The sequence below is a fragment of the Phoxinus phoxinus genome, assembly GCF_949152265.1.
Source record: "Phoxinus phoxinus genome assembly, chromosome: 16".
Taxonomy (NCBI): Eukaryota; Metazoa; Chordata; class Actinopteri; order Cypriniformes; family Leuciscidae; genus Phoxinus; species Phoxinus phoxinus.
Window position 1 is genome coordinate 28641446 of NC_136891.1, and position 11607 is coordinate 28653052.

Consider the following 11607-nt stretch of genomic DNA (forward strand, 5'->3'; position numbering starts at 1 on the left):
AATAGGTGACTGTAGATCTTTAAAGACTTTGATGCTCTGAATGCTGCACTTGGCCTCAGATCTGAATGGATTTATCACATGCTGAACCACAAACATCCAGCTCTCCTGCTTCAAACGGTGTCCACTGTTACCACACCACAGCCATACACCAGGTACCCTGTAACAAGCTTCAATCCTGAGGTCATGCTGGCCTTTGAGCATCTCATAGAAGCAAACACTAATGTTAAATGCCTATTTTTGCATTATTTATATTTAGAAATTATAATATGTTGCGAAAAAGTGTTCATTATTTATCTACAGCTTTTGTCGGGTTAAAATACTTGTGAATGACTCTTGTAGCCTCTATATGTCACCTTCAAAGATTAAGGAAATTTGTAACATGTTCAACAATAGACTGATTTTAAAAATGAAAATGAATCAGACAATGCTTTATAACAGGTTATTGGACTATATAACTATAATAACAGGTTATTGGAATCAGTTGACCGCTAGTATTTGGAAACTTGAGGCTGGTGCAGACAGTGCTGTCATCTATTTGGCAGGAAGAGTCCTAGGTGAGTGCCCGGTTGAACCGTTATATGCAGGGTAGTGGGAGGACATCCCTAAACACACTTACTTTACCCTCCTTGAACAGTGTTGGGAAAGCAGAGTCAGTTACAGGCCTATGCAGCGCTTACCTCCAGTGAGCAAGTGGGAGGTCTCTGCGGTTACATTCTCCTGCCTCTCAAACCACAGCACAACACTGAAAAACATTCCCCTGGATGTGTAACGGACCATTCAAGGCCTGATCAGCCCAGACACCACTGACCCACACCAAACCACACCAAGCTTTTCCATCCAACCCCATCAAAGCATTTCGCCCTAGTTTAACTCGGCAGACCGGTTGGATATTTGGGTGTAGGAATACTTTGGGCTGCTGTTTTCTTCATGGAGATCCCAAACGTTCATCCTGGAAGGATATTTCTTTTGATCCTCAGGGAAAAGGCAAGAACACAAATTGGGTGAGTGTGATCACCAGAACAGCCCTCACCTACAGTAACTCCACGGGAAGGATCATCTATCTATCTTACTGAATGGATTGTGACATTAAGAAATGTTCGACATTTTTAAACCGTTCCAGAATAAACTGTGGTTTGGAGCATCTAACGGCCACACTTCCCCACATCTCTTTGGCTTGTTTCAGAAGACATAAGCATATTTCCAAACTTCTTGTAGGCTCAAGTATTTAGCCAAATGCATGATCCAAAGCCCACAGAAAACCTGCCAAGTTAAACAACATAATATAAAATCAATCTCTGCTGGTGTCACTATTTAAAATCAGTTAATAGGCATGATGATATATATATATATTATTTTTACAGCAATAGGCAACCACTGGATATAATGAATCTGTAAGACTAATGGGTCTGCACGAGCCTGCAGAAATAACTACTTAAATCGATCAACAGATGTGAGAGGATATGAACTCTGCCTCACTGAACTACACTTGGAGTTTAGTTTCCTTTTATTTTAAAATAATAAAATGTTTTTAATAATAATAACTAATCCCAAGAAGTACTGAAATAGTATAGTATACTATTCACTAAATAAAACTGAATAAAATTGACTTGAAGTATACATATTTTTTGTAAGGGTTAGTGAAACAGATTTTTATTTTATTTTGCACTACATGTTAATTGCAATTTAACTGAAATGTTGACTAAGCTAACTTACACAATTATGTTATATTATAAACATTATACAAATCTCATTGTACTTAATAGAAAAAATACTAAGTTCATTGATAGAAAAAAGGTTAAGTGAACTGTTCGGGTTAAAATTGAGCTTACTCAGCCCTACATACTGTGTACAATAGTGTGCTATTTCAAACATACAATATGAAATCATTGCTTGATTTTAAAAGCGATCTTCTTGAGGTTAGATTGATAATGCTAACGGTCTATAGCAGAGAGGAGGAACTATTCGCTTGTTTCTTCAGTAAATGCATGTGCTGTGCCCTCTTTACTCACCCTGAAGCGTTACTGCATCAGTCTTCCTGTTATTCTCTTTCTCTGTCTCTCTCTTGGCAAAATCCCAAGAGATGTTGCCAAGCCTGACTGAACAATTCTCCTCATTGGCATGTGGCAATTTCCTGGGGTTAATTAGCATTTGTGAACAATGATTCAACACTATTGCTGGCATCACCATCAAGGCTTAAAGAACTTGGGCAAGCAAGCAATGAAAACTGTCCAGCATTCTGAAAACACAATTAGTGTGCTGTGTTTTAAAGCAACACCACATAGAATATTGTAGAGTGACTAGAAACTAGAAGATATTATTCACAAGATTCATACTGTTTATCTTCTTTGACGTATCCTGTTCACTCTGTCATTCTCAGTCAGTTTGAGGATGAGCCTCTAATCCAATTAGACTCTCACATTCATTTGTAACTGGCTGATGGGACTTGAACTGAAGACTCAAGGAAAAACCTCAAACTTTCATTCCCTCTCCACCCTTCTATTTCTTGTTCTTTTACTTTACAGAGCACACAACCTATTATTTATCATAATTCTATGACTATTTCCGTCTCATTCTGTAAGCTTGACTCTCAAGGTTCATGCACTGCTAAAGAGTGTCTCAGCCTTAAAGAAAGATCTCCACCTAGTGGCTCAAACTGATTGCCGTCTTAGCTTTTATTCATTTCCAGGATATGAATTCTTGATATCAACAATTACATTTTTGATAACAAGAACTACATTTTTTGATATCAAAAATGTAATTGTTGATATCAACAATTTAATTATTGATATCAACAATTGAATTCTTGATATCAGTAATTCACATTTTTACTAGTAACAATGTAATTATTGATATCAAAAATTATATTTTCACTAGTGAAATGTCACCATAGGCTGCCATTCAAAATCAATTGTTGATATCAAGAATTGATTTCTTACTAGTAGAAATATAATTTTTGATATCAATAATTACATTGTTACTAGTAAAAATGCGAATTACTGATATCAATAATTCAATTGTCACAAGTTGAAATGTCTATTCTTGATATCAACAATCGAATTACTAGTAACAATCACATTCATGATATCAGAAATTAACATTGTCACTTGTGAAAATGGAATTATTGATATCAAAAATGAACATTGTTACTATAGCAATTCAATTGTTGATATCAAGAATAGACATTTCAACTAGTGACAACTGAATTCTTGATATCAAAAATAAAGGTTTTTACTAGTAAGAATTGAATTTCTGATATGTGAAATTGGAATTTCAACTAGTAAGAAAACCAATTCTTGATATCAACAATTGAATTTGAATGGCAATAATATTGTTCCCAGTGCTTTATTATCAATCCCCAAATAAACTTGATAGAGCAAAAAAAAAAAAAAAAAAGCATGGTTTAAAGTTAACATAAGAAACAGCTAATGATATATTATTCAAACCCTGTCTGCGAAAAAATTGAATAGACTTTCTACTGATCTTCAGATAACTTGTAGGGGCAAAATGTTTTTTTTTAATTATGTGTATAATCAGAGAAACAGAAGACAGTCCAGGTCAGGCAGCAACTGCGCCTAAAATAACTCCAGGTATTTCTAGGACATAGAGCAAAATACAGCATGTTTATTTCAGGAAAAGGATAAGTAGACCCTGAGTATTCATGCTGTTCCTTCCCATATTACACTGTCCCTGCTTTATAATTTGCTGGTATGACTTGACCTTGCAGTCATTCTGTTCTCTCATCCTGTCTCAACAGCAGGAGGATATCCAATGCCGTAGCAACTATAATGCAGGTTTTTTCATTCTTCCTCTATTTATATTAGTTAAAAATACTTAAAGGTATAGACCTTATGTAGCCCCGCCCCTATTCAGTGCAGCGCTCGTTTTTTTCACAGCGATCTTGCGTATTTATGAATGAACGGCTCGTTTAAAATCTTCCCGGTCTACTGACATTTGTTAAGACATCTGCTTCAAACATTACAATCCTCATAATAACTTTCGTTAACTTTACATGAAGTAAATTAACTTTAAAAGCTAGTTACTCCTGGACAGCAATGCTAGAAATACAGAGCGACCGCAAAAACAGAAGTTCAAAGACAATATTTTAAAGATGGCTTCGAGAACCAAAACACTGAATTCAGAACCGCATAGTAGCCTATAGTCTTACTATTTCTGCTATAGAAAGATATGGTAAAAGTAGTAAGATTTTACTTAGAAGAAGGATGTAAGTGACCTCTAGCGGTGACACGTGGAAGAGAGTAGGCTACAGACAGAATAATGTGTCTGAACTAGCTACAGTAAAGGTGTTATAATGACGTCATTTATAATAACGTATGTAACTTGTGTAACTTTGACTTCCTATATATATATATTATTATTACTCAAGGAAAACTAAGTAGGCTATAGGCCTAATATTCGATTAATGGTATGACCACTGCTTGAGTCCTTTTTGTGTTTTATTTGAACATAATAGAGACTTTTGTCATTTCCTTTGTATGAAAATAAACTAAATTTCCCTTAAACAATATAAGTATGTTCCTGGTGATTCACTCTCACACTTTATTTGTTTGTTTTAAGAAATTTAATAAATGATTTGATATAACAGAAAAACAGTAGTTTCCATGATAAAGACCTCATTAACATGAGACAATTAGCAGAATAGACTGAGTACCTTAAAACTATGAAATTGAGGTTTTGAAAAGCTTAGATTTCCACAAATCCAAAAACACTAAAGTTTGATACACAGACCATTCTTTAGTACTGAAGTTAAAAATTAGCACCAAAATTAGGAAATAATTAAACTGACATTTGCACTGCAGTCCTCAAAGTGGAAATACATTCAATAGTCTGTAACAAAGTTTTTTTTAGTGTCTACAGATTATGTACTAGAAGAAAAAATTAATGACAGTTCAGTTGAAACACTTCACAAACAGCACTTATATTCAGAGTGATGACTTATACAGATGACAGATAATACATGAAGAGACCATTAGTTTTCTTAAAAGTGCTGGTGTGCAGGTGTAAGACAACAGATTTTCTCTTTGATCCTAATTCCTACTGAATTGATAAAAATCCAAATCACATAAATATATGAAAAATCTGCATACAAAAAAATAGAAAGAATAGCACCTTAAATTACTTGTCCAGTTATCACAGACAAACAGAGCACCTTAACAAGTAGATTTTGCTTCAAACTCAAAAAAAAGTTTAGTGTCTGTAATTTTTCTAAAAAGTTTTTGAAAGAAGTCTTTTATGCTCACCAAGGCTGCATCGATGTGATAAAAATATTCATTTAAAAAATCTTACTGACCACAAACTTGAATGTGTAATGTGCAATGGTCTTATTAGACTCATTAAGTAAAATGTTAACGTTTAGAGAGCTTATCTCTTCACAGATCATTATAATCAAAGTCCCTTTAAAGGGATAGTTCATCCAAAAATTGTATTATCCCATAATTGACTCACCCTTAAGGCATCCTAGGTGTATATGACTAGCTTCTTTCTAGCTAATTTGTTATATTTATACAAATTAGTTATATTAGTTACAATAAAAAATATCCTGGCTCTTCCAAGCTTTATAATGGTAGTGAATGGTGTCCAAGAAAGTGCATCCATTCATCGTAAAAGTAATCCATATGGCTCCAGGGTGTTAATAAAGGCCTTCTGTAGCAAAGTGATGGGTTTTTGTGAGAAAAATATCCATACTTAAACTAACTAGATTCCGGCAGATGGCCTAAGCAAGTTGACTTAAGCTAAAAGAGTAACCCCTGATGCGATGTATGACGTAAGCTCACGGTTCAAACATAGGGCTGGGAAACAAATTCAAGCTCCTCTTTTCTTATATCGAAATCCTCCGACATTTCTCTTTAAAAATTCTCGTTTTAGACTTCTAACTCTTGACCGGTGTTTTGTTTTGCTCTGCTCTATCCTCTGGACTCTGGAGGATTTTCTCTTGTAAATAGTGCCTTCTGTTTACACGTGACAAATTACTATTGTAAAGGTAATTGTTTTCCACTTTAGTTTCTAGTTCATCCCACACATAAAAAAAGAATACATTAAAGCTGAAAAAATATTTTTATGTTTGGATCATTCTGCTTTTGTTTGGTCCTGTTTCCAGTGAAGTGAGGTCAGGTATCAAACTTTAAAGTCGACTACTTGAGAGAAGTCCGGGGGAAGGGCTTCGACTACGACTGGGCATCTGACAGACAGAGAGAGAATGGATACAGCTTAAAATCACTCACAGAGCAGCTGGCAAAATGCCTCTTATTAAAAAACAGAAATAAGTTTTTTTGAGAAATCTGTAGGAAAGAATGGAAGAATTTGTAACAAAATTGTACTAACCCTCAGACTCAGTGAGGAAGCGTGTGCAAGAGAGATATGAAGAAAACTCAATTGTTAAACTAACATGAATTTTGGACAAACTACATTGTGGACCATATTGTTTTCCTTGTTTACTTTTGGGAATGTTTAAGGAATAGTTCACAGTTCTGTCATCATTTACTTGCATTCTAAGCCTGTATGATTTAACTTTCTTCTGAGAGTCCAAAAGAACGGCTGAGCTGTTCACGTTAAAACAATGAAACTGAATGAATATCAGGAGTTTTAAAAAAGTACAAAAATGGTTCATATACACTCACCGACCACTTTATTAGCAAGGTGTTCCTAATAAAGTGGCCTGTGAGTGTAATTTGTGCACTATATTCCAACTCTTCTGAAGCCATATGACAGCTTTGTGTGATGAACAGACTGATTTAAATAATTATTCACAGAATTTTTTTAATGAAAGCCAAGGCCACCATTCACTTTCATTCTATAGAAAACAGCAGCTTAGAAATTCTGCTATAAATAACTCCTGTTGTGTTCCACAGAGGAAAGAAAATCATACAGGTTTCAGATGTGTGGGTAGGGAATGATGATAGAATAAAAAAATGTAGGTGGACTATCCCTTGAATTAGAAGAGTCAAACGTTCAGTAGAAACTCACAAATGTGCGGCTGGGGCTTCCTGAACGAGAGCGAACAGGACTGGAACTACGACTCCTGCTTCTCCACTAGAGGAAAAACATGTACATTCACACAAACTTAAACATTTTAGATATATCTACAGTATATCAATTATTTTATAATTCTTTAACATAAAAGCATTAACAAAAATATCCACAAAAACGTTTCTTCCCCTACTTTTATCCTTTTCAATGCATGTCATGACTAGTATGAATGCTATTTTGATTGATTTTCTCCAAAAGGCCTCCACATACCAGAGCTCCTCTCCTAGTGACCGCCTCTCCCTTCAGTATGACAGTGTCTCCCTCCAACAGTGCAGGCCACACATGAAACGCCACCAGTGGAGCGGTGAACTCAGAGTCAAAACTGCGCCTGTACCTGAGAGGAAGAGAAAGTGTGATGGGTTAGCCACCGGTTTACGTGCGTGTGCGTGTGCGTGTGTGTATGTGTGTGCTTTTTTATACACTGTGAGTTCAACTTTTAAAGATCCATCTCAAAAGACCCTTGAGACGTGTTGCTGTGTACGTGTGTCTGATTTATGAACTCCACTCACTTAACATCACTGTAGAGTTCACCATCTGAGCTGAAGGCCAGGTCCAGTGGTGGGTCAAGAGTTTGCATTGCAAATGCTATTCGACATGCTTCCCTGATGAAGCTGCTGATCAGAACAAAGTCCACCTCCGGAGGGAAAGAGATGCGTGGGTTTACGTTCATTGCGTTGATCACGTCCTAAACAGATGGAAATTTAACAAGGAAAATTTACAAAAGCATATAAAAAATCCTCAAATAATTACGCAAAATATATAGAAAGGGTTTCTGGGGGGACAATTAAAAAAAAAAGAAGAAGAGAAAAGTCATTTCTGACGTATGAAAGCGATAAGACACAAAAAAAACTTTGTGTTTGTGTTTATTAGGAATATCAGGGTTGCGATACTTAATCACAAAAAGTGTGGTCAAACGTACATTAACGCTGGTCTGCACATCATACAGGTCCAGATTTCTCACAATGTAATCCACCACTGCATCCTCCAGACTCTCAGGACCAGTATGAGTGGAGGAAAGTGTCTTCCTCACACGTCCTTTAAACTGCCGATAGGCCAGTTTAGCTGCCTGAAATGATTCCTGTTGGACAATACAAATTATTAATTACAATACAGCATATTACCTGCTGCTATATAATATATTCTAATATAATTTAATCATTTTTATTTCCAGGAAATTCCATAGAAATATTATTTTTCTTTCATTTTGGATTACATTAGTTCAAAATCAAATTAAGTATTATTTATTTAATATGTTCTACGACTTTATAAGGGACCATGACATTATTACTAGCCTACATTAGCGGTTATCTCAGGATGGTAATTGATAAACAAAGCCATTCTTACCACAACAGCGATAAAAAGTATCCTCTGGACTGTTTCCAGGTCGTCAATATATCTGCGCAGTAGACTTTGGGAATCCAGCCTCTCTGTGGCATACAGGTCTGAGAAACGGGAGATCATCCGAGCATGGCGAGAGGAACTAGTGAGCTGGGCGCGTGTAGGAGACTCGCCTCTCACAGGGCTAACCGAGCGACTCCGCCTTGGAAGAGGACTAGGTGAACGGCTCCTGACCAATCTGGAAATGAGTTAAAAGAGTAAGTAAGGCTTACTTAAGTCTCATTTGCACTAAGCAACGAGGTGTTTTTTATGTCAACTGTACCTCTCCTGTAGAACAGTTTTTTCAGCTGTGAGGAACGAGACCTCATCTCGTAGGATTCTGACCTGCCTCTCATAGTCATCAAGTTTATCCAGCTTTCTCTTATAAAGATCAACCTGATCTTGAGCAACTCGCAACCTGACACAATTCCATTATTTAACATAATATGAATAGTCAATTCTCAAACATTTCACTTTCTAGTACACAAATGGACACTCAGCAGTCACATAGCTCATTCAACTGTCTAAATGTTCAACACACAAATACATAAATATACATTTCAGTCAAGTTCACCATCTCTGACTCACTCTGACTTTAGATGTAGTATTTCATCTTCTGTGGCCAACAGGGTAGTTGCAGATTTATTCTTTGTGGAATCCAGTTCAATCTGGGTGTCGGCAAGCCTGGAAACAAATAAATAACACAATCAATTATTTTGATTTATTTGTATGAAGTGTAAAATGTGAAAGGTCAACCTTCCTGTATTATGATGTATTGCATAAAAGGAATATAATTTTATGTTTAATGGATAGTTCATCTAAAATAGAAATTGTGAAAAACAGGAAAAAAAATCCTGGAAATAAAGTTTTTTTTAAAAAAACTTCAGATAGATGATTTCCATAATTCACAATGAGATCTATTTCATTCCATGCCGGCTTTAGTTTAGACTTATGATACTGACTCCTGTTTAACTGAATCCAACTCCATTCGTGTAGAAGACAGCCGGTCTTCTATTTTCAGCATGTCACTCTCATGAAATGAGGACAGTTCACGAATCTTCCGATCTTTCTCCACAGATTCCTAATCGGCACAAAAGTATATAAGCGCCAACACAGAGATACACATACATATGGGCAAGTGGATCATTATTTCACTCATGAAACAGGCACGTGGAACCATTAGACAGCTGTAGATGATTCTGGATGTCCAGCTCACCTGAATGAGGCTAAGGCTGGTATCTGTGGAGACAGACGAAGCTGCAATGGTGAAGCAAGAGCCAAGCCAGGGTAAAAGGCGAGATTTTAGTGTGTCGACCCCTGAATAATGTCCCCCTGAAGAAGAACGAGGACATAAAATCTGCTTGAACATTAATGTTCAACAGTCAGCTAGAGGGAATGGTTATGGTATACATGCTAGAGCTAAATGAGAATAAATATTGTACATAAATACTGAAAGTAAATAGAGGAGTGAATCTGTTTGTTACCCTCTTGTGCTGTGAGATTGAGTATGGTGAACAATTGACCCTGAATTTTAGAGGTGAGCTCCACCAGCTCACAGCACCTATTCAGGTTCTGGTCACAAGAGAACACCTGAGAGAAAATTTGACCAAAATATGTTATGTGATGTGATAAGACATATAGTATATGCAACATCAGGTATAACAGCGAGAAGTTAAGCAGCACCTGTGAAATGCCCCTGAACTGCAACAATGTGCAAAATCGGATATTGCACTTCCTGCTCAGGTACCATGGAAATAACGCATTTAGGTTTTTGGCATTTCATTAACTCTGTGCTTACATGCAAAATTTTAATTTAATATTCAAGTTCTTCAAATGCCAAAATGGTTTTTCATGTCAAATATGTTTTTCAATGTAAACTAGCTAGGCCTATATATATTTTAACTTATTTAACTTAACTTTAACTTATTTTTAGCTTACAATTGACAACATAATAGCTTAGTAAATAGTAAAATATTATGACAAACTACTACATTTCTCAAAAATTTGAGACACCAAATAGATTTTTTTTGACGCGCAAAAATATCTAAATTACTTTCATTCAGAAACTGAAAACATGTTCATCACAGACATTTTTTTAAGAACAACTTAATAGATTAGAAGACTGACCCATAAACGTGTGCTTCGAATTCCTCGTTCCTAATAATTTGCGAAGACTACTGTAAATTCCACTTAATAAGAAAAGAGCACAAACTCCTATGAGTTCCTCCATTCAGAAAACACAAGTCTGACGGGAGCGCGCACGTTGCCTCTCAGCCTATCAGAACTGTCCAGGAATGGAGTCGCCGTTGTCCTGACAACGAGCGTCCATAGAAACCAAACTTTGCTGCAAAAGCAAAATGCAATAAAGCAAATATTGCTCATATGTCCGTTGCTACATAGAATCACCTTGAGCATATAAATTCGGGATGCTAGGCTACTACTTCAGATACTATGACCGTCTAACAACTGTAGATTGTTATTGAGTTTAGGCATATTGAGTTATGCTAAACCCCACCCACAAAGTAGATAATTTAAATAGTTTATACGTTATGCATTTAGTGAAAACAGCCACAGTCCAGACATAATCTCAAATAGCCCAATCTGGAATTAGTGACTCCTGAATGTAATTTATGCACGATATTACACATACGTGCCTAAACAATGTAAAGTCTAGCAACTATTGTAAACTAACGTTAACTTACTCTCTAGCGGTTGTGATCTGCAGACTAGTGCAGTTTGAAGTAATGATCATGACTTACATGGTAGTCTTTGTACCAAGCTTCCAGTTTGTCTTGCAAAACACTGTACGGAGATGAGTTCACCAGTCTTCGTAAAGTGTCAGCCATAGCTGTAGATCTCCTGCTGTAATCCTGCTTCAGGACGTCCCAGTGCACTTAATCCAGCAGCGCGGGTGCGCGCTTTTGTTTTTATACTGCTAGTAAAAGCCCACCATTCACACCCTTGACTTTCAGCGAAACCATGGACGCGCTTTTAGTTGTAGCAACGGTTTGCTACTAGACATATCAGTTTGAGGAAATATAGCTGTATAAAGACAAACTGTATATGGACAGCCCGAACAATATGATATGTTTTTTTTAACACAGCCTCTATTATGTTACTCAGAGTCTCTCTGAAGTTGCAGCTCAGTTCTCAGTGATCTGTTAAGTGGGTGTCAGATGGCAAGTG

At 36.4% G+C, this 11607-nt stretch overlaps 1 protein-coding gene across 2 annotated transcripts; it reads right to left on the reverse strand.

Annotated features, from left to right (window-relative positions):
* Positions 1-4572: 4572 nt before the first annotated feature.
* Positions 4573-11372, reverse strand: spata18 (spermatogenesis associated 18). 2 transcript variants are annotated; one of them, XR_013794355.1, is made up of 12 exons: positions 11181-11372; positions 9906-10011; positions 9638-9753; positions 9384-9502; positions 9010-9105; positions 8705-8839; positions 8389-8620; positions 7964-8122; positions 7554-7729; positions 7255-7378; positions 6340-7047; positions 4573-6196 (listed from the first exon to the last, which is right to left on the reverse strand). XR_013794355.1 is itself a non-coding variant. In XM_079583749.1 (12 exons), exons 1-12 carry the CDS (start codon positions 11265-11267, stop codon positions 6140-6142), a joined length of 1473 nt encoding a protein of 490 aa, XP_079439875.1. In that variant the 5' UTR covers positions 11268-11372; the 3' UTR covers positions 6008-6139. The 2 variants fall into 2 exon arrangements, 1 of the variants encoding a protein (XP_079439875.1); XM_079583749.1 differs by having other exon boundaries at positions 6008-6196; positions 6982-7047.
* Positions 11373-11607: the final 235 nt, after the last annotated feature.